The sequence below is a fragment of the Plutella xylostella genome, chromosome 11 (assembly GCF_932276165.1).
Source record: "Plutella xylostella chromosome 11, ilPluXylo3.1, whole genome shotgun sequence".
Taxonomy (NCBI): Eukaryota; Metazoa; Arthropoda; class Insecta; order Lepidoptera; family Plutellidae; genus Plutella; species Plutella xylostella.
This window is the reverse complement of record NC_063991.1, coordinates 2,848,058-2,875,661: the sequence shown is the minus strand read 5'-3', so window position 1 is coordinate 2,875,661 and position 27,604 is coordinate 2,848,058. Positions and strand designations below refer to the sequence as shown.

The following is a 27,604-nucleotide window of genomic DNA, read 5'->3' as shown; positions in this document are numbered from 1 at the left end:
CTCTTGCCTATACAGGGTGTTGCAAAAAGGGAATACTAAGCCGAAACCAGCATGTGTAGCATGTTATATAGACGACCGAATGGCGTAGTGGTTAGTGACCCTGACTACTGAGCCGAAGGTCCCGGGTTCGATTCCCGGCTGGGGCAGATATTTGTTTAAACACAGATATTTGTTCTCGGGTCTTGGGTGTTGATATTTATATTTAGTATATATCTATCTATCTATTTGTGTAGATATATCAGCTGTCCGACACCCATAACACAGGTTCTGCCTAGCTTGGGGTCGGATGGCGTTCCGCAAGGTTCTATTTTGGGACCAATTTTCTTTATCACATTTACCAACGATCTAATTAGCTATATGTCAAAACATGTACCAAATACAGAATTAGTGGTATTCGCAGACGATACAAATGCTGTCATATATGCTGATGACATTGAAACACTTAACCAAAATGTTTTGGCAGCACTAGATGCTTTTAATAGGTGGTTTCGATGCAATAATCTCCAGCTAAATCCAAACAAGACCAGTGCAATGCTATTTAGAAACACGTCGCGAAATGATGACAATATGAATATTGAGTTTAACGGAGACAAAATAGGTTTAGTAGACGCTGTCAAATTCTTGGGCGTACACATTGATTGTTACTTGAACTGGAAGCATGAACTGACATCAATTGAGGGGTCAATCAGCTCTGCTTGCTACGCTCTCAGAAGCCTAAGAGACGAATTAAACCTAGACAACCTCAAAATGGTGTATTACGCCTTAGTGGAATCAAGGTTACGTTACAGTATTATGTTCTGGGGACAGAGTCATGAGTACAATATTAAAAAAGCCTTTACATGCCAAAAACGGGCCATCCGAACTATGGCTCGCATCGCACCCTGGGACTCGTGCAGGGAACACTTTATTAGGTTAGGTATATTAACTGTGCCTTGCTTGTATGTTTTCGTACTGCTCACTAACCTTGCAAAAAAATTGCCCAGATATGAGTCGCCTGATGATAAAAAAGCACGGAACAAAACAAGAAGACGAGACATTCGCATTGATACCTTGAATGCCAGGCTTAAAATTGCGAGACATAGCGCTCGGTATCAGGCAGTCCTCTTATATAATAAACTACCGACTGATTAAAACAAATTGACGAAATAACAAAATTTAAAAATTCCTTGCGTATCTTCTTGTTGGAAAGGTGCTTCTACTCTGTTGACGATTTTATTAATTTTAGAAATGTGCATGACATTTTATTTTAATATAAATATAAAATTTTGTTGTAATTTGTAATTGGGTATATTTAATTAAGTATTATTATTGTGAATTTATTATTGTTCTAATTTGTTATTTTTTATGCATGTTATATTATATTTTTGTCTATAGTAAATTCAAATACAATGTAATTTTGTGAATGAATAAATGAAATGAAAAAAAAATGATGGCCGTGTGTGAGATGTCCCCACATATTTATTTATTTATTATATCTAAGCCCGAAACTATTATAATATTATTATTGTGTATAGTATCTAACGCCGCTGCGCCGTCCTAAAGCTTCTTTTCAAGGTTGCTTTCTTCTTTGCCAAAAGTCTAAAGTCCCTGCAGCTGTATCTTCTTCTTCTTCCTAGTCTCAAAAACCATAAACACTCACCACAATATTGTAGTTACATTCCTCTACTAAAAGACACTTAGGTATCACAATATTGTAGTTACTCGGGCAGCCCCAGAGCGCACTTAAAAGCGCAGTTCCGAATACTAAAAGACACTTACCACAATATTATAGGTACAGTTTAATCATGCAGCTCAACGGTAGGCTAAGTATTAAAACCAGCGCGGTCCTCAAGATTCCTCTTCTAAAAGACACTTAGGTACCACAATAGTGTAGTTAATCAGACGACCTCAGCGCACTTAAGAGCGCGGTCCTCAGAGTTCCTAACGAGATCCTCAATATTTTTGTTACAAAAATACACTCACCACAGTATTGTAGTTAATCGGGCGACTTTAAAGCGCGATTAAGAGCGCGGTCCTCATCATTCCTCTAGCAACAAACAAAACACACTCTCCACAATATTCTAGTTCATCGAGCGACCTCACAATTTCCTCTACATTCCTCACACATGTCCCTGTCTCTATTACACTCACCACAATATTGTAGTTAATCGGGCAGTTGAGCGGCATCCTCAGCGTGCACACTCGCGCCGTCCTCAGGGCTCCTCTGGCGGGCAGCTGCAGCTCCTCGACCCACCAGGCGGGCGTGAGGCGAGTGAACGTGTCCGAGGGGAGCCAGCCGCAGTATACTCATCCGTCCTCTACATTCCTCTACTAAAACACTAAAAGACACTTACCACAGTATTGTAGTTACATTCCTCTACTAAAAGACACTTAGGTATCACAATATTGTAGTTACTCGGGCAGCCCCCGAGCGCACTTAAAAGCGCAGTTCCGAATACTAAAAGACACCACAATATTATAGGTACAGTTTAACCATGCAGCTCAATGATAGACTAAGTGCCAATTTCACCATTCTCTGTTAGAAACTAACCAGGGAGTAGTGGTTAATTTTTGACACATCTGTCATGAATTTTATATAGACATGACGTTTAATTTATAAATCAATCCCTGTCGGTTAGATAACCGAGAATGGTGAAATTGGCACTAAGTATTAACATCAGCGCGGTCCTCAAGTATCCTCTACTAAAAACATACTTACCACAATATTATTGTGAATCAGACGACCTCAGAGCGCACTTAAGAGCGCGGTCCTCAGAGTTCCTCACGAGAGTCTCAATATTCTTGTTACCAAAAAACACTCACGGTAGTTAATCGGGCGACTTCAAACCGCGATTAAGAGCGCGGTCCTCAACATTCCTCTAGCAAAAAACACACTCTCCACAATATTCTAGTTCATCGAGCGACCTCACAATTTCCTCTACATTCCTCACACATGTCCTCGTCCCTATTACACTCACCACAATATTGTAGTTAATCGGGCAGTTGAGCGGCATCCTCAGCGTGCACACTCGCGCCGTCCTCAGGGCTCCTCTGGCGGGCAGCTGCAGCTCCTCGACCCACCAGGCGGGCGTGAGGCGAGTGAACGTGTCCGAGGGTAGCTTGCCGCAGTATCTAAAAATAACAGGTTCAGATTCAATGATTTTTATTCGTAAGGCGGCCCCTAGATGATAAATTATATTGAGCAAAATTGAAAATTGTGCAATATACTCGCAATTCATTGTTTATACCTTGTTTCACGGGGAAAGACATCTGATACAAACAAAAACTACCCTTATTCGAATGTAATAAGGGTCCTGTCAGATGTCTTTCCTCGTGAAAAAATGTATAGGGTTAATATTGATGATTGCACTAACGTCATTTAGATTCAAAACGCAATTCAATCTTATTGCACAATAAATATAATGCACAATGTTATTGTAGGTCAAGGGTCCGCCTAAGAATAACACCCATTTTTACAAAGTTATACCCCGAAAAACTGCTAGCATTTTATTGGTAGTTGATCACTCAAATGATAGTAATAGATCGATAGATCCGATCAACAAGCAAACCACGCAGAAGTTGAGCTGTGTTGTTTAAATTATACTCGAGTCATCATTGTAAGTAAACACTAGGTAAGGGCTTGTCACAAAGGTGAAAGGATTAGTCAAATTAGCGTCAGTCGCTGAGTGCCAGGGCAAGCCGGACGCACATAAGGATGCATGTATAAGGAATCCTCTTATATGCAATATTAACATGTATTGAGGTTTCAACGCCAGCCAGAATATCTGCCATAACACTTCAATATAAAGTGCCCTTCCTAAGTGAACCCCAAAATATGGAAAAGAATGAGCATTACTTCACATAGATGTAAAATGTGGCCATGTAAAATGACTTGAGTAATCTAAGCTATAATGGCCAATAAATTAAAATAGAGCACTTACCTATTGATCAAAGCTATAGCCGTATTGAGATCAACACTGGCGACTCCATCAGTTGAATTCTCTGTTTTTATTTTGACATCTTCAAACTTTACCCTATTAACTTTTTCACACAACTGTGAAAGACAACCACACTTTTCATTTTCACAATTATCTTGACACTTATTACACTGATCACTAACTTCATTATTGTGTTTAAGATCGTCTCTTTCTATAATTTCGTTTATTGTATCCCTTTCACAGTTACAACTATGTCTACTTCTTGCATTTTCTAATGGCACATGTTTTTTACTGTTTTCTTTGACACCAAATCTTTTGTTTACTTCATCATCAATAACATCGCGTACTTCATCACTTGCATCACAATTTTTTCCGTCAGTCCTCCGTCTAGGGCTCCCATCAACACTTATCACTTCATCTTCACAATCATCCCCATCTTTTCCACTAGCTTTGACACTTCCAGCCCTATGAGTAGGACTGCTATCAGTGCTGTTAGGTTCGTCAGGTATGTACGGTCTAACGACTGCTGCGAATGTGTCCGCGTAGTCTTCCTCTGTTTGTGGCGGCTCGTTCTGGGCGCCGCAGCCGCATTTGCGACTTATTATCTGTTGGGTAATATCATTATTATGTTCAAACCTGATTTTACTAGGTTACAAAAACAAAACAAAAAATGGTTCAGCCGTTTGGGAGCTACGCTACCAAGAACAGATTCACAAATAAACTGACCGTTAAACTTAAAACAGCGCTCTTTTTGAGCCAGGGGTTAATAAATATACTAGAATCAGCTTCATTATTAAAAGTAGTCACTTCTTAGATGTGAAATCGGCAGTTGATTCAGTAGAGTCTAAAGCTGCGTACAGACCGGCCCAACGAACGCTAACAAACGGGTTTCGTTGACCTTCGTTGCCGCAATCTGCCCTGTATTATGTATGATAAATATCCATCGTTGGGATAACCGTTGGCGTTTGTTGGCCAGGTGTGTACGCAGTTTAACAGAGCAACCAAGAGACCCTTGATAAGCTTGTCATTGAAAATAACGCTAAATGCGTAAAGTGTATGTGAGTAGGCTTCGCATGCAATTTAATTTCTCCAATATCCTCTAACTATACATACCTGATCAAGCTCCCTATAAGTGGCCATCCTATGAGCCAGGGCCTCAGTGCAGTGGCCCGAAGCCTCCGATAGAACGGCGCAGGCGGAGCGCGGGGCGCGCGCCCGCCCGCGGCATAAGCCGTAGGAGCGGTAGCTGTGAGGGATAGATGTTTTTTTTAAAACACATTTGGGTTTTTTTTCTGGTTACTCTTGTGACCACCCTTATCACTCCCACACACACACATCTATGTAACCTTTTGGGACAAAATAACACTGTCTCAGACACACAAGTTGAAAAAAAATGATCTCATTTACAGAGGCATGGGAACCTTATGATGAAAACCGATATTAATGGTCGACGCAGACCGGGACGGCATGGGAAGGTATTTTAATATTTACTAATGGATATTCAGCCGTAATTGAAAAATCCCTATCAATGTCACGGCATCATTTTAAAGCATAGCAATTTATGTCGTATTTCGGTAACATTACAGTTGAAATTCCATATAGTACAAAAAAAAAATCCCTTGCCATGCTAGTTATCGAGTCTTGAATGTTCTGTAAGGATGACATAATTCGTCTTTTTCGATTGCGGGTCAATAAATATACTCACGACACCGGCACATCCCATCGGAGCACGAGGTTGCAGCGCGGCAGGTCGATGCCCTCCTCCAGCGTGGCCGTCGCGAGCAGCAGGTTGCACTCGTGCATTCTGAACCTGGTGAGAGGACATACTAGTGTGAAATGTGCGGGTATGGAAACATAAACTTTGATAGTTTTGTGTCATTTGTTGAATTCCATTCCATCTGTATCAAACAATGATAAATTACTAGAATGCCAGCAGAAGGTTGCACTCGTGCATTGTGAACCTGTGAGAAGACATACTAGTGTGAAATGTGAGTGAGAGGTGTGTGTGAAATGTGAGGGTATGGAAACGGAGATAGTTTTGTCATTATTGTTTAGTTCCATTTTATTATAAAAATGATGCCAACAGCAGGTTGCACTTGTGCATTCTGAACCTGGTGATAAGTCATACGAGTGTGAAATGTGAGGATATAGAAACGGTGCTTTTTCTGCGTTCGGGGTAGACATTTTTGTTCAATGGAATCATGCCTTTCCGTTTAGGAGTAATTTGGTGCCTTTGTCACTTTTTCATTGCTCGTGAGCGTATTATTTTATAGTCTAACCTCCTTATTTAAGAAAAGTTATAAGACGATTTAGCTATTGAACTGTTTTGTCGAGGAATAAATTACACAAAACAGTTCAATAGCGAAAACGTCCTATAGCTTTTCTATGAACAAGAGGGTAAATGCAACTCACTTCTTCAACACATCCTCATGTTTGTTCTTCTGCTCGGTGTGCTGTTCGATGGCGCAGTACTGGCAGCTCACGTAGCCGAGCTCAGGGTGGTGGCGCGAGAGGTCCTGTGTGAGATAATATACGAGTGTAAAATGTGCAGGAATGTAAAAACTGTGACGAGTGTGAAATTGTATAAAGGTCATTTGTTTATTTTATCATTGGCTTTCTATCGCATATATATATAAATAACCAATTTCACTCTACAATGTCAAATCTTGACGGAGCAGCTTAGACGATAGAGGAAAATAAAGCAGACTAAACTTAATATTTTAAGTTATATACTGTTTCTAACACCCTGTATTTCGAACATTAAATAAGCAAGCACCAATACTTACAGCAACCAACATGAAGAGTATTTTGGCCATCAGCGGTTCCTTCATGAATATGATACCACAGAGCGCGTCGGGGTTCGCCTGCATTTGAAGTAGCCTGAAAACAAACAAAATATATGAATAATATTCCCAGTGACATCACTGATGAAATTCATAAAAACAAAAGAAAAAATCTGTAAGTAAATGGCGGACGAATTTAAACCTTCAGCCAGCTGGCTTTTATCATAACTCTGTTGATACTCCTACTTACTCTCAAATATGTACTTTTCCTTCTAATTTTGATGAAAAATATTGTGGAGTTATTAATATTAACACTAAATTCATAGAACTTAGAAAGGGTGTGATAAATCGACAAATAATTGCAAACATTTACGTTGAGTATTACATTGACGCTTTGCAAGTCACTTCAAACCAGAGAGTTATTTATATACCGGGGTAATAATTACTTATGTTTTTTTTTCTTTACCTGTTAGTGTTACTTCTTGGAATCCTGACACGCCCTCTACTCCTATTTCCACTTCTCCTAGGGAACCCAAATAGGGGACCTTTTGCAAAACTTTGTGCATTATCTTTATCATCTTCTACATTCTTATCATTATCAGTATTAACTTTGTGCGAATCATCTTTTAATTTCTGAGTATCGTTTACAGCATCAGTGGCTGGTTTGCTGTCTGTCAAATCTAATTCTTTCAAGTTCATTTCCAAAATGTTTACTTTATCTTCGATTTTGTCACTTAGAGTCTTGAAATCACAACCTTCTAACTCTTTCAGCAATCTATGTGCGTTTAAACCTTCTGTTTTTATTCCCTTATCATGTTTATCAACATCTTCTTTCGCTGCCACTTTTTCGTCACTTTTCACATCTATCTTACAATTTTTCTCTTCTAGATTCTTAATGGTGGCTAAAACGCTTTCTGGTGGATTGAATTTGGTAAGGATTTCCACTAATCTTAACACTTTGGGTGTAGAAAACATTTTGATTTTGTCCCATTCAGATTCGTAGGCCGAGAAGACGTAATCAGCATAGCTACGGATCTTGAGGAATATTGTGGTGCAAACACAGAGGAGTAAAAAATGGCGTTCGTATGGGATTTTGATTTTCAACTTCTCCAGTCTTGATAGTAGTGAAAATGCCGCTTTGTCCGCCCCGTATGGACCTGAAGGAGATACATTTGGATACTATTGAAGGTAGGCAGAGTTGAACAGGCATCGTAGAGTGGGACGCCCTCCAGTCTCCTGTATGACTTTACCTTACCTACACATTAGAGGCTGTAGATGGATAAGAAAGCTGTTATCGATCATTGCTTGATGATGAGAATATAAAGAACTTATGTGGCACAAATAGCTCTACACATAAAAAGCGTATCGTGGGAGGCCCTACAGTTAGTACAGACAGAAATTACATATATTAAAACCGGCCAAGTGCGAGTCGGGCTCGCGCACAAAGGGTTCCGTAGCAGCAAATATAATATTACAGTTAAATCAACCTATCTCAAAAACTATAAGAGATACTTTGATCAAACCAAAAATCGTTGAAAGAGTTAATTAGCATGCATCACCTCTTTTTTTTTTAGAATTTTATACCCCGTAGTTATAAAAATAGAGGGGGGGGGACATACTTTTTACGACTTTGAGAGCTGATATCTCAAAAACCGTTCACTTTAAGAAAAATGTTTTTTAGAAAACTTTATATCATTTTAAAAGACCTTTCCATTGATACCCCACACGGGTATGTACATCGAAAAAAAAAATTTCATCCCTCAGTTACATGTATGGGGGGCCCCACCCCCAATTCTTTTTTTTACTATTTAGTGTCATATTTTTGTAGCGGTTCATACAACACATATTCCCATCAAATTTCATCACTGTAGTACTTATAGTTTCCGAGTAAATCGGCTGTGACAGACGGACAGACGGACAGACGGACATGACGAAACTATAAGGGTTCCGTTTTTGCCATTTTGGCTACGGAACCCTAAAAAGGAGCTGTCAAACATCCAACACCTCTCTTTTTCGTCGGAGGTTAACAATAGCAAAACAATCTTTACCTAATTGATCCAAAATGTACAGGAACTGTGACAGCATGTCTTTTGGTTCTATGGTGGGGTCTGGTATGGCTTTCAACTCTTCGTACAAATCATCACCATATATTTCTGTGGGGTCGTATCTGAAAGTAAAGAGATTTAATGCATTGTGTTTGGAAAAGTGGTATATTAAGCCGAAAGGAGTTAGACGACCGAATGGCGTAGTGGTTAGTGACCCTGACTACTGAGCCGATGGTGCCGGGTTCGATTCCCGGCTGGGGCAGATATTTGTTTAAACACAGATATTTGTTCTCAGGTCTTGGATGTGCCCGTAAAATGGCAATAGGCCCGCCCCCTATTACATTGGGACTAACATACACTCTGGCGAAAAGTGGGTGCAGCAATGCACCTCTGCCTACCCCGCAAGGGAGTACAGTAGTACAAGGCGTGAGTGCGTGTGTGAGTTACCCTCAGGGGGTCACTCACTACAGACAACTTTTTCTCCTTGTGTGAATATGGAGAAGGTTTTTTTGGGATTTTACAAGAGACTAAAGGTTTTTGCGACTTTTAGAATGACTCCCTGAGTCATCCCAGTATTCAATCAGTCTTTCGGCTCTCTGTAAGCACTCATTTTAATCATCCTGCATACAGTGTTTCTGGCAAAAATGTCGCACAACTGGAAATTCTAGAATTTTCTATTTATTTAGGACTTATAATATTGCAAAGTTAAAATTTTGCTTAGAATGAAGACTTTTGCGACCCTTTCTCAAAAGCCTTATGACAAACCCACCTATGCTCGTTAAAGAAGTCCTGTCCATCTTTGACGGTTTCCCTCATAAACGTCTCCAGATCTAGATAGGTCTCCTGTAGAACTGTCACATCTGGGCGTGACGAATATTCTATGATCACTTCCTTTGGCTTTGTTACTGTGGACGAGAATCTGAAAGGTAGTGTTTTATCATCATTAATATTATTATGATCATCATCAGTATTAAGTACTTAGATCTAATGTTAATTAGAAAAGAATAACTTACTAACGATACAGATCGATTCAAGTGTCAAGACACACCTATCTGGTTTAATGGCATTTTTATATGTAACCGACAAAATCTTTTATGCTACCTACAGTAAGTAGGTAATCAACATAATTATAAAATATTAATACTTATGTTTGTATACACGTAAATATCAATGTATTAACATAGCACTCTCTTACTTACATTGATGTTTTTTTTTATGTATTTAGTATAAAGTTAAAAAAGAAATAGCACTTACCTTTTCCCGCCGTCAATATCTTCAGCTAAATCGGCTTTGCAGCACAGCTCCTCCTCCAAAACGTCAATTTTCCATTCAAACTTCTCATACATGTCAAAGTCATCAACATTTTCGTACGCACCCAAACTATCAAATGCATTTGTTTCGCTAACTGTGTTTGTATCTTTATTTTCACTTGCATTCACATCACTACCTATTTCTACATTAACTTTGGCATCTTCTGTTGGCTTTTTGACTTCTTTAGTTTTAGTGATTTCTTCATTACTATCGTCTACTTTTTCATTTTCCGTTATATCCTTTTCTTGTTTCTCTTCAGTTGGGTCGGTGGAAGTTAATTTATCACAATCTGGAGTAATTTGATCACTTTTTGGTTCATTCTCGGCTTTATCTGACGCTTCATTGGTAGATTTTTTCGGTGAACTAAAGAGAGGGTAGGTGAGCGCTAATATTCTGGGTTTAGTTTCTTCCTCAGAGCCTCTGTATAAACGCATGATCTGTGGAATATAAATAGTACATAAACCTTGTGTCAACTTTATGTAAGTAAATATAAAAGAACTTTACGTTTTAGGAACCAAAAAAAAAAAAAAAAACACGCACTCACGCCTTGTACTAATGTACTCCCTTGCGGGGTAGGCAGAGGTGCATTGCTGCACCCACTTTTCGCCAGAGTGTTATGTTAGTCCCAATGTAATAGGGGGCGGGCCTATTGCCATTTTACGGGCACATCCAAGACCCGAGAACAAATATCTGTGTTTAAACAAATATCTGCCCCAGCCGGGAATCGAACCCGGGACCATCGGCTCAGTAGTCAGGGTCACTAACCACTACGCCATTCGGTCGTCGTCGTTTTAGGAACCATGATTTGAAAAAAGTAGTATGAAAGTAAAATTCGTGTTTTATGGATTAAGGACACCGCACATATTAAGCGTAACGTACAAGGGATCGCCATTTTTCTTCTATCAGCCAGTAGATCGCTAGCTCGCGAACGCCTGGTTGACAGAAAAAAGACGATACCTTTACGTTACGCTTTTATGTGCTGCGACCCTTATAGTAAGTTTGTGTGGACTTATTACTTAGAAAACGACGAAGAAGGCCGAGGACTTCGTGTTTTGGAACTCCTTGGCAGAGACCTATGTCCAGCAGTGGAAGATTAGGGCTAATGATGATAAAATGAAAATAACTTAATAAGGCTAACTACCCTTTACTATATTCCACGGTAGCTTCGATTGATTGGTCTCCATTGTATGAATTGGATAATATCGAATTGGCATTAAATTATTTTTATGATACTATTTACAAAATTTTCGATGACTGTGTTCCCAAAAAAAATCGGAAGCGTGTAAACTCGAGATACAATTACCCCGAGTGGTACACGCCAGATATAATCCGAAACATTCGAATTAAAGCAAAGCTGCATAAACGTTACAAAGAATCCAAGTTGAGGTGTGATTACGAGGCGTTTTCTGATTGTAGGGCCAACGTCAAATCTCTAATAGATACAGCACAAGCGCAGTACCTAGGTAGAATAGAGAACCACTTGATAGAAGATCCCAAATCATTTTGGAATTATGTAAAGTCGAAACGGGGATCACGTAGCACTCAAAATATCAAAAAGAACGGGGTAACACTAACCGAGAATGAGTGCGCCATAGAATTTGCTACATATTTCCAATCCGTGTATAGCAGTGCTGAGCCGGAGCTGGACGTGGAGGCGGCGGTGCGGGGCGCGGGGGGCGGCAACGCGGGCGCGCGCGTGCAGCTGCAGCGGCTGCAGCCGGGCGACGTGCGCGCCGCGCTGCAGCGCTTGCCTCCCAAACGCTCCGCCGGGCCCGATCACATACCCGCCTTCATTTTTAAAGATTGTAGATATGCACTTTTGGATGCACTAGTGTATATTTTTAATTTAAGCCTCAGGGTTAAAGAGTACCCGGAAGTATGGAAGCTCACGCGAGTAATACCGGTTCCGAAAGGAAGTGCGTCTGCTAACGTAGATGGGTACAGGCCGGTTGCTGTGTTATCAACCCCGGCGAAGGTATTTGAGGCAGCTATTCAAAGAAATATGTTTCTCCAGGTACGATCTCAGTTGTCGGATGCGCAGCACGGGTTCCGTCCCGGACACAGCACCAGCAGTAACCTGCTGGCCTACATGGCGGACGTGCTGCCGGCCGTGGACGCGGGCGTGCAGGTCGACGCCGCCTATTTCGACTTCCGTAAGGCGTTTGACGTCGTTGACAACGATGTGCTGCTAATGAAGTTAGCGAGCGTCGGCTGCACCCCACACTTGCTGCAATTCTTTGCGAGCTATATGCGGAACCGTCGGCAGTATGTCGAATACAGAGGACATCAGTCGCAGCCATATAAAACCAGATCAGGGGTGAGCCAAGGAAGCAACCTTGGGCCTCTAGAATTTATCCTAATGACTGTTTGTCGTTTAGACTTGCCCAAGGTTGTCCAGAACGCTTCATGTCTCCTGTTTGCAGACGACCTGAAGCTGTACCTGCGGGTGAGCTCGCGCGCAGACTGCGAGAGACTGCAGCAGGACATCGACCGGGTGGTGGAGTGGAGCGAGCGCAACAAGCTACAGTTCAACTCGGCGAAGTGCGTCATCATTTCGTTTAGTCGAGCTCAATCACCACATTGCCACAAGTACCTGGTGGCCGGTACACCTATGACAAGAGTCTCAGAGGTGAGAGATCTAGGAGTACGATTGACCGCACAGCTTACGTTTCGTGATCACATCACTAATATCTGTAAAAAGGCATTTAGAAATTTGGCCTTCGTACTGCGCCGGGTGCAGGGCTTTAATAACATTAGAACCATTATCGCGCTATATAATGCGTTGGTAAGGAGCCACTTAGAGTTCAATGCAGTCATCTGGGCCCCACATGAGATGAAGTATGGTCTTATGTTGGAGCGAATTCAAAATAAATTTATTCGGTATATATACTTAAGACAGTATGGAGTTTACCCTTTTTATCCCCTGATGTATCCAACACTGTTCGTATTAGGCATGGTGGGCTACAACGAACTACGGGTAAGAAGGGAACTAGCGTTGATGACATATTTATTTAGATTATTAAATGGTAGAACATCAAACTCTGCAATATTGAGTAGGATTAGTTTAAATGTCCCGGACAGGTACGTGGAGCGGCGGCGGCGGCCGCGGCTGCTGGCGGAGCCGGCGGCGAGGACCAACCTGCTGCGGGAGGCCCCCCTCACCCGCGCCCTGCGCGCGCTTAACATTGTAGCGGAGGGGTTGGATTTGTTTCACTGTTCTCTGGTCGAATTCAATAGGAATTGTTCATACGTGCTGTGTTATGTTATAAATAATAAGATATAGGGTTTAATTTTAACTAAAAATTGTTTGCTTGCCTATCGCATTGGAGTAGCTGTAATGATAGGTTTAAGTTATTAAATAAATAAATAAATAAAATGAAAAAAAAACTTACAAACTTGAGGTTCTCATCTTTGCAGATCAAATGGCAGCTGTCAATGATGAGTACATTCATGTCTGATATTGACAGTATATCTTCTTCTAACACTCTTCTCATAACTTCAGATGTCGTGACTAGGACCTGAAAAGTTATTAATATTATTTGAAAGTGTTATAAGTAGTATGTTTCCCGCGAGCTTTACTTAACTTTATTAATTTTACCTGTATAATAAGAATCCTATGTTTTATGTTAATATAGATTGCCTGCAGACCGAATTTAATCAAAAACTTTCAAGTAGTGTTGAGGTTAAAAAGTAATCCCTACAACATTTCGCGTTTATTATATTAGTAGGAATGAATGATGAATGTAGAGAAGTTATTTATAGAAAGAAAGGTATAATATATAATATGTGGGGACATCTCACACACGGCCATCCGACCCCAAGCTAGGCAGAGCCTGTGTTATGGGTATCGGACAGCTGATATATCTACACAAATACATAGATAATAATAATAATAATATTGCCATTTATTTCCAAATTATTTACAGTTATTCTTAAATAACATAGTTTGCAAATCATAATATTAAATTAACATGCATTTCACTTAATTAATTAATGTTTTAAACTCTATAATTTAATCCTAACTAATATTATAAATGCGAAAGTAACTGTGTCTGTCTGTCTGTCTGTCTGTCTGTCTGTCTGTCTGTCTGTTACTCTTTCACGCCAAAACTACTGAACGGATTTGAATGAAATTTGGTATACATACGGTCTAGACCCTGGGAAAGAACATAGGCTACTTTTTATCCCGGAATTCCCACGGGAAAACTTTTTAAGGCGAAGCGAAGCGCGCGGGAACAGCTAGTTTATAATAAAATAATAATAATTCATGCACTTAACTTTATATATTTTAAATATTTAATTAAATAATTGTTATTTATTGAAAAATAATTTGGTCACCCATTGCTGGGTAAAGGCCTCCTCCATGTCTTTCCATTGCCCCCGTTGCCTTGCTTGCCTTTGCCAAGTGTTGCCTGCTACTCTGACAATGTCGTCGACCCATCGTCTCTTCTGTCGACCCCGTGATCTTGGGTTGTCCCTTGGGTACCAGTTTAGTACGCGTTCGCTCCATCGGTTGTCTGTGTATCTTGCGACATGTCCCGCCCATTTCCACTTTAGTGCGCAGACCATTTCAACTATGTCTCTTACTTTAGTAATAGATCTTATCACACTACATCTCACTTTGTCTCTTAGTTTGATTCCCAACATTGATCTTTCGGCTGATCTTTGAAATGTATTGAGCTTTCTGATTATGTTTTTTGTAAGAGGCCAAGTTTGACAGCCATATGTTACAGTTGGGAGAACTGCACTTTCCATTAGTTTTTGTTTTAAATGAACTGGTAAGTTGCTTTTAAAAATATCTTTGTGGAGCCAGTATTTTTTCCATCCTAAAGTTATTCGCCTGTCAATTTCTTTGCTTATTGCATTATCAAAGGATATTAATTGGCCTAAATATATATATTCTTTCACATATTCAATATTTCCACTGCCTATTGTAGTGTTCTTTTCTTCTCCATTTGTCATTATTTTTGTCTTTGACTTGTTCATGTAGAGTCCAACTTTTTGGCTTTCAATTTCCATGGCTGTTAACATTTCTACTATATTTTCATGGTCTTCAGATAGGATAACTACATCATCTGCAAATCTTAGATGTGTTAGTATTTCTCCGTCTATGCTTATACCATATTGGTGCCAGTTAATTTTTCTGAATACAGATTCTAGTAGAGCCGTAAAAAGTTTTGGAGAGAGCGGATCACCTTGCTTTACGCCTCGCTGTATGTCAAAGGAGTCTCCTATCCTTTCAAGCTTTATTTTCGCAGATGCTTGGCTGTACAAACTTTTTAATAGATGTATATATTTGCTATGTATACCCTGTTCGGCTAAACTTTCCCATAGCTTTGCATGAGATATGGAATCGAATGCTTTGGAGTAGTCAATAAATGCTACGTAGAGTTTTTTGTTATATTCATTATATCTCTCTATTATTTGGGTCAGAGTGAAAATATGGTCTGTTGTTGAATAGCCTTTTCTAAATCCAGCTTGTTCGCGAGGCTGCTGATAGTCTAAACTTTTTGAAATTCTATTCAGTATCACCATAGAAAACAACTTGTAGAGTGTTGGTAATAGACTTATGGGTCTGTAATTGTCTATGAGTTTCGGGTCTCCTTTTTTGTAGAGCAGGGTGATTAGTGATATTTTCCATTCTTCGGGTGTTTTGTTCTGGGTAATTATGTCACTATACAGTTTTGTCAAATGGGGCGTTAAAGGCTCTATCATTGCGAGGATTGTGTCGTTGGTTATGGAGTCTTCTCCTGGGCTTTTCTCTTTTTTCAGTTGTCTTATCGCGTACTCTACTTCTGTTTCTAGTATTTTGGGTAATGTAATAAAATGGGTTTGTTAAATCTTGAGCTTTTCCATGATGCGACTTTGATAGGGTTTTGACCCATTCTTTATGTTTATTGTGTAGTTTATTGCTTCTTTTTGTCGAGCATCTGGTTTCTAATTCTTGTTCTATAGCTTCTAGTTTCTTCCTCTTTTTGTTTTGTATAATTTTCTTGCGAATTTTTTTATGTAGAGATTTAAGTCGGTGTCTTTGCTCTTGGTTTCTTTGGGTGATGGTCTTAAGATAGCATCTTTCTTCGATAAGTAGTTTAATATCGTCTGTTATGTAATTATAAAAATTTTCATCTTTGGGGTTTTTAGGTAGCATTTTAATACATTCTTTTATAGCCTGAATTGTGTTCGAGTAGTTTTCTTGTATGTCTAATGTTTCAATAGTACAGATTTTTTCATGCATCATATTTTTCAAGGATTCTTTTTCCAGTTCATTGAATTGATTGTTTTTGTGACTAGTTCCTATTTTATTTCTGTTCATTCGTGTTTCTGCATTATAGGTGACTCTTATAAGTCTGTGATCGGTCGAAAAGGTTGTGGATATTACTTCAGTGTTTTGTACATTTTCTCTGGTTTTTGACAGAATATAATCAACTTCATTTTTTGTCTTGCCATCGGGTGAGCACCAAGTCCACTTAGATTTTTCTTTTTTCTTAAAGAGAGTGTTGGTAATAACTAATTTGTTTTGCAGGCAAAAATCAATCAGCAGCTGGCCTCGTTCTCTTCTTTCCCCGTAACCGTATCTTCCGCATATAATGTTTTCCTCCTTCCGTGGAAGGCCAATCTGAGCATTGAAGTCGCCCATTACGAGTGTATGTCTTTTTGTGTTTTCCAAGGCTTTTTGTAGGTCGTTGTAAAAACATTGTATCTCTTTTTCTCTACATGCTTTATTTTTCTTTTTAGATTTTTCTGTTGGGGCATACACTTGGATTAGACTTATTGTTTTTTGTCCATATGTGATGTCTAGTCTCGCAACTCTATCTGAGAATATTTTAAAATCAACAATGTGTTTTTTTAGAAATGGCTTGATCATAAAACCTACGCCATTTCTTCCCTTTTTCTTGCCTCCGTACATTAAGATATATCTGTCTTTTTCTAATATTTTTTCACCTTCTATCTTAATTTCCGACAGTCCAATTATATCCCAATTCAGTTGACTTATAGCATTCTCTAGCTCTATGATACGTGATGGATGTTTGAGTGAGCGTATGTTGTAGGTGCATATCTTTAATTGTAGTTGCTTATATGAGTCTCTTTTTGTATTATTTAATTTCGGTAGTGTTATTTTGTTTTTAACTTCATTCAATTCGACTTGATGATTCATGGAGGGTTGTGGTCTACTTCCCCCACGGTGACCAGCCGGATTGGGAGAGGGTTTTGATTTCGATATTTTTCCGGTATTTTTCTGTATTATTTCTATGTTTTCGGTAGATAGAGATAAAGGAGGCGCTGATAGTTGCTAATTAGATTGATTGCTTTGAGAAGTCGCAGTTTTAGCCTCTACATTGAGATATTGTGTTATGCTTCTGTAGTCTGTATTTGTTTTGTGCTTTTTTAATACATAGATAGATAGATATTAAATATAAATATCAACACCCAAGACCCGAGTACAAATATCTATCTTTAAACAAATATCTGCCCCAGCCGGGAATCGAACCCGGGACCTTCGGCTCAGTAGTCAGGGTCACTAACCACTATGCCATTCGGTCGTCAAGGTACAAATACTAAAGCTATCCCGCTCTCACCTGTTTACTGTCCATCTCGGCGTGCCAATCATACACATCCTCATAGTCCACGGCGGCGGTGACTAGTAGATCCGTCAGTATGTTGAGGTCGTATGCCACACACGCGACGCGCGACCGCCGGGTGACGTAGACTGAGCGCTTGTAGCCGTCTAGTAGGGAGCTGGGGAGGGGAAGTTAGGTTACGAGGGCTACACCGAAAAGATTGGGAATAGAATACTTAGGAATAAATTAGAGTGAAACCTTTTTGGTGTATCAAATGTAGTGTTTTTACAAACATAATTCCATTTTCGAATTTAAAAAAAAGTAAAAAATAAAAGAGTATTGACCATTTGAATTTGACAAGTCGGTGTAAAAAATGGAGCTTACGCGGGAACATTTCCGTGCAATAATTTTTCACAACTTTCGTCGAGGTTTATCTCAAGAACAATGTCTCGCCGAGCTTGTTTCTATTTATAAACTTGAAGCACCAAGTAAAACGACTATATATCGTTGGTATTCTGAGTTTCGCCGTCCACAGTCCCTTCTACTGGTCGGCCAAAAACAGCGGTAACACAAGATAACATCGATGCTGTACGCCAGTTAATAAAAGAAGATAGACATGTGACATACGAGCAGATTCGGGCTTCTCTCAGCATTGGTATGACAGCCATTCAAACCATTTTACATGAAGAACTGGGTGTCAAGAAGTTAGTTTCACGCTGGGTGCCCCACCGTTTGACCCAGGAACAAAAGTCGGCTCGTGTTAATTGGTGTCGATCTGCTCTGCAACGGTTCAATGGAGGCAGTTTAAATGCTGTCTACAATATCGTCTCTGGTGATGAATCGTGGATTTATTCATATGAGCCCGAAAGAAAACATCAATCGGCAGTTTGGGTCTTCGAAGGTGAGGTCAAGCCAACAAAAGTTATTCGCTCACGCAGCGTGTCGAAAAAAATGGTCGCTTCGTTTGTATCGAAAACTGGCCATGTGGCTACGATTCCATTACAAGAACAAAGGACGGTTACTGCTGATTGGTACACAACAGTTTGTTTGCCGGAAGTCGTAAGAGAACTTCGTAAAACTAACCCGAATCGTCGTATAATCCTTCACCACGATAATGCAAGCTCTCATACCGCTCGCAAAACAAGAACGTTTTTAAATATGGAAAACGTGGAGTTGATGGACCATCCTCCGTATAGCCCTGATCTGAGCCCCAATGATTATTTTACATTCCCAAGAATTAAAGATATGCTACGTGGTCAACGGTTTAGCGGCCCAGAAGAGGCGGTCGAAGCTTACAAATCAGCTGTTTTGACAGTATCCACTTCAGACTGGAATTACTGTTTCAATGATTGGTTTAATCGAATGAAAAAGTGCATTGAATGTCACGGAGACTACTTTGAAAAACAATAAAAGTAAATAATATTATGATATCTTTGTACTTTTTTCTATTCCCGATCATTTCGGTATCGCCCTCGTATGAATAAGAATCTATTGAGGAATCGAATTAAATTTTATAATGTCAAAGTATAGATCAGTGGAAAATGAGATTGGTCTGGTTCCAAATGTCTGGATAACAGCTACCTGCGTGCGTAAAAGACTGCTGTCACTCTTTAAAACATAATCACACAAAGGGACAGCATGTATTTTATCCCACAGGTAGCCATTAACCAGAAATTGTGAAACAGGCTGTCTACGCCGTGACGTAGACGCGGCTAGCCGGTTCAGCGGCCGCCCCTCCGGCCCCTCACCTCAAGCCTCACCCAACAGCAGACCTCCAACCATCGCGCTACTGAACGCACGTTCCCGCGATTGAAGTGAAATTAGTACTCAATATACGGATCAAACCATAAATGATCTACTTATTTCTCATGTCCCTAATCTCTTGGACATGAAGTGGCGACCGTGACAGGACCTGCAACTAGAAATCATCGGGTCAAACTATAAACTACGCAGCAAGACGAACATTCCGGAGCGCGCGGCAGCCGCCACGTTGGTTACGCAACAAGCAACCACGTTGTAACCTCCACTTCGAGTCGATTCCTGCTGCACCCAGTGGAGATACCACTACCTACCTACTGCCTAAATCACTGGACGTCGTCAGGAAGACCAATCAAGACCAATCTGCTGCTGCTGACGTGCCTACCTGGGCGCAGAGCCTAACTCCGAACACGAGAAGCCATAACCTACCTAACTTTCTACCACGAGGAGCCTGAACGTTGGAAAGGCACCTTACTGCAGAGGCATACCTGGAGAACACCTACCTGCAACGCCTGCACACCTACCTGCCCGCGGAGCCATTCTACGAGGAGTTGAAGTTGCCACTACCAGACAACGCTTCGCCTGCCTAATCGAGTGAGCCCGTTCCTTTCTATTTCTTTCTACTCCTTTCCCTGTGGTTTTTACTTGTGCAGACTGGAGGCTAGGTTCTCTTACTATTGCTACCTAAATTCTACTTCTTATAGTATTCAAAATTTTCAAGCTACAAAGTAGTACAAGTCTACAGTAAGCAAATGAAACCATTACGCTAAGTTCTAATTACATTTACTGAGCACTTACCTAATACCCTTGCTTTCAACTTAATTATAAATCGTTTCTATATTTCCTACCTATAGAAAATTCACTTTGCCTATAAGTACATAGCTTTCACTATTTATTTGCTAGTTATAAATACGCGTAAGCTACACTCAATCTTATCTTACCCAATTAGGTACCTACGTACTAAATAAAACCTATTTACATCTAATGCAATGCTTACAACCGGTATTTGACCATATCGATTGCCTATTTACATTGCACTAGCTTTGCCTAAATTCTACTCAATTAAACCTATCACCTACCAACCTACCTAACTATTTCACATACAGGCCTACCTATGCACCTATAACTTGTATGTCTATAATCTATAACAGCTGATCAACCCAATCCATTGACCTATCTTCTTCAATTTGTTACCTACAGTTTATTCAACCTTCTTATCTCGCATCCTACCAAATCACCTTTCTATTCGCTCGCTTTGCTTCGCTTTAGACGGAACAACATTCTATTCCAGTGGTCGGCTCATACCTATCAGCCCGCAGCGGGCCAAGCCTGGAGCTGTGCACTCCGCGCGTCGCGCGCCGAGACTGACCCCCTCCACGCGCCGCTGACCTTGACCGCCGAGCCCCAGCTGATCTCCGTGCCGCTGAAGTCAGGAGCGTACCGTAACAATTTTAAATACCTAACTAATAATTTTCTATTGATAGTTTCATCACATAATGGCGTCGGACGGAAAAGGCGCAATGAGTACCGATGTTAAAGATTTAATGGCCAAACGTAGTTCAATTAAAGGCCGCATTACCAAATTTAAAAATACTTTAGACATTTTGCAACCTGTACAAAACATTTCTACTATTGAAATAAACAAATTAGTGATGAAACTATCAAAATTCGAAGCCTTATTTATCGAGTTTGATGAGCTGCAGGGTCAGATTGAGATTCTGAACTATAGTAGTCAAGATGCTGAACTAGCAACCCGGGATTTGTTGGAACAAGATTTCTACCATTGTATTGCAACTGCCCAAGATATTATAAAAAATAATACTCCTCCTAGCAATGATGATCAAGCCAGTTCATGTACTTCCCATTCCCAATGTCACCACGATGATCACAACACTCTGGGCTTCCGTTTACCGGTAATTAATATTCCCGTTTTCGACGGAACATATTTCAAGTGGCTTGAGTTTAAAGAAACCTTCACATCTTTAATTCATAAAAACGAAAACATAAAAAATATTTACAAATTTAAATATTTACAATCCTATCTGGAAGGTGAAGCAGCTCGAGTCGTTTGCAACTTAGAAGTTACCGACCAAAACTATTCTCAAGCGTGGGAATTATTATGCAGTCGCTACGATAACAAAAGACAGCTGATAGCTAACCACCTTAAATCATTATTGAGTATTGATAACATTCGTGAGTCGGATAAATCATTGCGTTATGTAATTGACCACATAAATAAAAATCTACGAGCTCTAAAAACACTAGGCCTACCTACCGAACATTGGGACGTTTTGATTATGTACCTAACTAGCGCTAAATTAGATAACAGTACGTTGTTTAAATGGGAGGAAAGAAAGAATTCTTTACCTGAAATACCTACACTACAAGACTTTTTCGAGTTTCTGAAAAATCGGGCCGATGTCCTCGAGACAGTTAACAGAGGTAGGCAGGACAAAGTTACCAAACCAAATAATATAATTCCTTCTTCCAAAAATCAAACTAAAGTACTCAATGTTACTACAACTAAAGATCCATCTCAGTCCCAGTCTAAAGATTCCGTGACATGCATTTTGTGTCAGGGGGGGCACTTCCTACATGAGTGCTCGGACTTCAGGGCCAAGAGTCCCAGTGAAAGAAACTCAATTGTTTCTTCTAATAAATTATGCAATAATTGCCTAAAGAGCGGTCACACCGCCAACGTTTGTAAGTTGTTAGGTCATTGTAAATTCTGCAAACAACGACACAACACACTTCTACACATAACGCCTAATAATAATAATAACACACAAACTAACCAATCAGTTGCAATGTCTGCCCTTTCCTCAACCGAAACATTGTTATGTACTGCAATGATAACATTAACAAATCCTAATACCAACCAAAGCATAACTGCTCGAGCGTTACTAGACTGCGGCAGCCAGTCAACGTTCATCACCAAGCATGTTCAAGACAAACTTAACCTACAACCCGAAAGCTCCGATATAAATATTATTGGTATCGCTAACACTCCCTTGAACCTAAATACACAGCGATGCGCTGTGAGCCTACAATCTCGTGACTCCAAATTCAATGTCACGACCTATTGCCTAGTATTGCCTATAATTTCCGATAGACTGCCTAAAAATGCAGTGGACACATCCTACCTAAACCTACCTAATGTCGAACTAGCAGATCCCACTTTCTTTGAACCATCAACAGTTGATATGCTCATTGGTGCGGATTTGTTTTGGGACATATTAGGATCCAAACAGCTCCCTCTAGCGAATAGCAACTTAACTCTTAGGAGTTCTAAACTGGGTTGGCTTATCGCGGGACCACTACCTATTAAATCTAATTCCAAACCTAATGAAAAACATAAAACTACCCTATGTAACTTTCTTCGTCAAGATGACTCACTACAATCAATTGATGAAAACCTAACAAAATTCTGGAAACTGGAAAGTTTACCTGAAACTAAACCTATATCTAAAGAAGATGCGCTGTGTGAAAGGCACTTCTTATCTAATACTACAAGAGATGATGATGGGCGTTTCTGCGTAGCTCTGCCTTTACGTACTGATCCCAGTACTTGTCTAGGTGATTCTTACAACTTAGCAAAAAAGAGGTTCTTCAATCTAGAATCTCGCTTTAGAAAACAGCCACAACTAAAAGAGCTCTATTCAGATTTTATACATGAGTATGAATCTCTCCACCATCTCTCTAGATCACCTACCGATATCCCACCTTACAGTCAATGCTATTTTCTACCACATCACCCAGTCTTGCGAGAAGAGAGTGAATCCACTCGTTTACGCGTAGTATTTGACGCAAGCGCGCGTAGCACTTCCGGTTTATCAATCAATGACCTTCAAATGATAGGACCGTCTATACAGGATTCACTTTTCAACATTTTGTTACGATTCAGACTTTACAGATATGTCCTATCCGGAGACATGGAGAAAATGTTCCGTCAAGTTTTGGTTAGGGATACTGATCGTAACTATCAATTGATTTTATGGCGTGATAATGAAACCGACCCACTTGAAGTTCTTCGCCTTAATACGGTAACGTACGGTTTCGCTAGTGCTAGTTTTCTAACAAGCCGGTGCATTTGGCAACTTGGCGAAGAGTGCGAGAATCCGAGCATTAAAACTATTATTCAAAACGATATTTACTGCGACGATTTACTGACTGGCGCAAACACAGAAGAAGAGCTGCGGCTAATTCAAGGCTCAGTATCGAAAGAACTTCAACGGGGCCGCTTTCACCTAAGAAAATATCGTTCAAACTTACCTGATCTCTTTCCATCAAAATCACAAGCTCTAGAGCAAGATAAATTAATGATAAGCAACTCCACTAGCACACTAGGGATTGGGTGGGATCCTACTTCAGATCAACTACATTTTAAAGTTCAACACATACCTAAAACTAATGAAACGACAAAACGATCTATCTTATCGACTACATTTAAAATATTCGACCCTCTCGGATTACTATCTCTCTATATCATTAAACCTAAAATAATTTTGCAAAACCTATGGAAACTAAAATGTGATTGGGACACTCCAGTGCCCAAAGAAATTCAAAACGCGTGGTCCAAATTTTCCAATCCACTTCATGAACTATCAAATTTAGAAATAAATAGAAGAGTGCTTGTTGACAACCCTATAAATATACAAATGCATTGTTTTTGCGATGCATCCCAACAAGCTTATGGTGCTTGTATCTATCTTCGATCGTACAATGACCAATCACAGATCCATACCGCACTCCTAACTGCTAAGGCTCGCGTAGCTCCAACAAAACCGACGACGATCCCACGCCTTGAGCTTTGCGCTGCACTACTTGGGTCACAGTTAAGCGCTGCAGTTACTAAAGGCCTAAGGTGTACTATTGACAGTCAAGTGTTTTGGACTGACTCACAGGTCGTACTTGCCTGGCTGAAGTCGGAGCGCGCGACTATGACATTTGTTGCGAATAGGGTAGCCGCCATAAATGAGCTTACCAAATCTTCTTCTTGGCGCTATATTCATACGTCTGAAAACCCAGCAGATCTTGCATCACGTGGTATCGATCCCCAGTCAAGCAATGAATCTACGCTTTGGTGGCGTGGACCTACCTTTCTATCTCAACCAGAATCTCATTGGCCTACTCAAGTCGTCTCTATACCCAAAGACGTACCTGAACTGAAAGCGTACTCCGCTATCGTGGGGGAGGCTGCGCCTTCAGCGCCTAAAATTGAATTTACAAAGTATTCTAATCTATCACATTTACTAAGAGTCTACGCAACAATCTTGAGATTTATACATAACTGTAGAAATCCAAACAACAAAATTATTGATCCATTAACATCTACTGAACTAAAAGCTGCACTCAACATTCTACTTAAAATAGCTCAATCAGAGTCCTTTTCAAAAGAAATTAATCAATTAAAATCAGGCACACCTTTACATGCAAAATGTTCAATTCTCTCCCTCAACCCCTTTATCCACACTGATGGACTACTTCGAGTTGGAGGAAGAATTTCAAATTCTACTTACCCCTTTGATAAAAAACATCAAATTTTATTAAAGGCTGATCATCATCTGACTAAACTTATTTTTGAGCAAAAACACAAACTTCTCTTTCATGCCGGCCCCTCTCACCTACTTGCATCCGTGAGAGAAGAATATTGGCCTATTAGTGGTCGAAATCTAGCAAGAAAGGTCACTCGCCAATGTATAGTCTGCCGTCGTTTCAACGCGCAACCTATGTCTAACATTATGGGTGACATACCTAACGAGCGCCTTCAAGCGGACTATCCCTTTAACACTGTCGGCATCGACTACGCTGGTCCATTCTACATCACTGATCGTAAGGGCCGAGGATGCAAGATAACAAAATGTTATCTGTGCGTTTTCGTCTGTTTTCGTTTTAAATGTATCCACTTAGAAACAGTCAGTGAACTAACAAAGGATGCCTTTATTATGACTTTGTCTAGATTTATTGCTAGACGAGGCCTACCTAGCGTAGTATATTGCGACAATGGTAAAAACTTTGTTTCGGCAGCGAAAGAAATCAGTACCTTCCTCAATTCCAACAAGAACTCAATTGCTGACTTTGCAGCTCAAAAGGGCATAGAGTTCAAGTTTTCACCTGTATACGCTCCTCACTTCAACGGCCTGGTTGAAGCTGGTGTCAAATCAGCCAAGTTCCACCTCCAGCGAATATTAGGCAATAACCACCTTACGTTTGAGGAGCTATCCTCCATGTTTGCCCAAATAGAAGCCATACTCAACAGCCGTCCCCTATGTCCCCTAAGCACCTCTCCTCTAGACTTCCAAGCCCTAACCCCGGGACACTTCTTAATAGGCAGGCCGCTGACGTCTTTACCCACTCCGAGCTTGATTGACATCAACTTCAATCGCCTAGACCGATTTCAACGCCTGGAACAACTAAGGCAACATTTTTGGCAGCGCTGGGCTAATGAGTATATTTCTCAACTTCAACAGCGTACCAAATGGCGAGTCAAGTCCAACGAACTCAAGCTCAACGATCTGGTCCTGCTAAAGGAAGACACATCTCCTCTCCACTGGCGCCTCGGACGCGTGCACCAGATCTTCCCTGGACCTGATGGCGTCCCACGTGTGGCCGACATATCCACCACCAACGGGATCATGAGAAGGGCCCTAAACCGCATCTGCCTTCTCCATCGACCAGACGACGAGTGTTGAAGGCAAGGAGCCTTCAACGGGCGGGAGGATGTCTACGCCGTGACGTAGACGCGGCTAGCCGGTTCAGCGGCCGCCCCTCCGGCCCCTCACCTCAAGCCTCACCCAACAGCAGACCTCCAACCATCGCGCTACTGAACGCACGTTCCCGCGATTGAAGTGAAATTAGTACTCAATATACGGATCAAACCATAAATGATCTACTTATTTCTCATGTCCCTAATCTCTTGGACACAGGCCCTTATGATTATACTGATAAAGTAGACGTAAGTTTAAATCTTGTATCTTAAGAATGACTGCTATCATTATTATAGTTTCATGTGATCCTGTTCCTTTGTAAGTCATGAGTAGTCATGACACATATACATGATATCAATACACTAACTTGCAGTGAACTAGGTGGGTTCAAGATTAAGAAGGCAGTTTAGACCTTAGGGAAAATGTTAATCCATTTCACTACATGACTTGACTGGGCTTAGACATACTCACCCCCAGAGAATACAGTGGGTTTATCTCATAAAAAGTATGTAAATTAAACTAAAGTAACTCAAAAACTGACTGACACACAAAAACACACTCACCCGCGTATCTTATAAGCGTCCTCATGCAGCAACCTTGTAGCTATGAACGCGGTGTGGTCGGTGGCGATGGTGTTGGTCGCGCCGGCCGTGGTGGCGAGTCGCGCGCCGCCTTCCGGGGCGGTGAAGCGGAAACTGCATGTGTCCATGGTCTGTGGAATGGAGGGTTCCAAATTAATAGTTAGGTTAGGTTACCACACAATTCAAAATTCAACGACGGTCGAATGGCATAGTGGTTAGTAGCCCTGACTGCTATGCCGAAGGTCCTGGGTTCGATTCCCGGCTGGGGCAGATATTTGTTTAAAGACAGATATTTGTACTCGGGTCTTGGGTGTTGATATTTATATTTAGTATCTATCTATCTATGTATTTGTGTAGATATATCAGCTGTCCGACACCCATAACACAGGTTCTGCCTAGCTTGGGGTCGGATGGCCATAGCAGTCAGGGCCACTAACCACTACGCCATTCCACCGTCAGTACTAAACACAACTCTGGAAAGAGCGTTTTAAAAATGATGATTGGATTAAGTAAGTATGTGTATCATTTCTGAAGGAGCATACTTTAAAGGTGATAAAATAAAGAAGAATGGCGAAATCTGACCCGCTTTGCGTAAGTTAGAAGCCACTAACCAAACCTATTTTAAGTTATTGATAAAAATGTCTACTATCAGGGAAAAATATTTAAAAAAATTTAAACCATGGGGTTCTTGAGATATTAGGGTTCAAAAGTTAATTAATTATTTTTTATTTTTTGTTATATATGATTTTGATTAATATTACCCGCAAAATAAGTTTTATAATGTAAATCATGGGATTACCAATACATAGTGCATCGCAAAATGTATTACATGATTTTATTTATGCAAATAATATTATAATTATTTTTGCACATTTCACACTCAGAAACCTATGTTTATAAAGAGACGAATTTCAAAAATTATTTTATTCTATTCAAGTTCCCG

At 40.4% G+C, this 27,604-nt stretch overlaps 1 protein-coding gene across 1 annotated transcript in view; it reads right to left on the bottom strand.

Moving 5' to 3' along the window:
- The window catches only part of LOC105387938 (endoribonuclease Dcr-1), a 95,392-nt gene that overhangs the window by 62,468 nt on the left and 5,320 nt on the right, over positions 1-27,604 (bottom strand). Inside the window, 13 exon segments of the mRNA XM_048624301.1 lie at positions 2,958-3,111; positions 3,921-4,522; positions 5,031-5,163; positions 5,623-5,727; positions 6,330-6,479; positions 6,663-6,797; positions 7,167-7,857; positions 8,749-8,867; positions 9,515-9,664; positions 10,000-10,493; positions 13,449-13,574; positions 17,634-17,793; positions 26,644-26,792. Coding sequence (XP_048480258.1) covers positions 2,958-3,111; positions 3,921-4,522; positions 5,031-5,163; positions 5,623-5,727; positions 6,330-6,479; positions 6,663-6,797; positions 7,167-7,857; positions 8,749-8,867; positions 9,515-9,664; positions 10,000-10,493; positions 13,449-13,574; positions 17,634-17,793; positions 26,644-26,789 — 3,165 coding nt within the window. The 5' untranslated portion in view covers positions 26,790-26,792.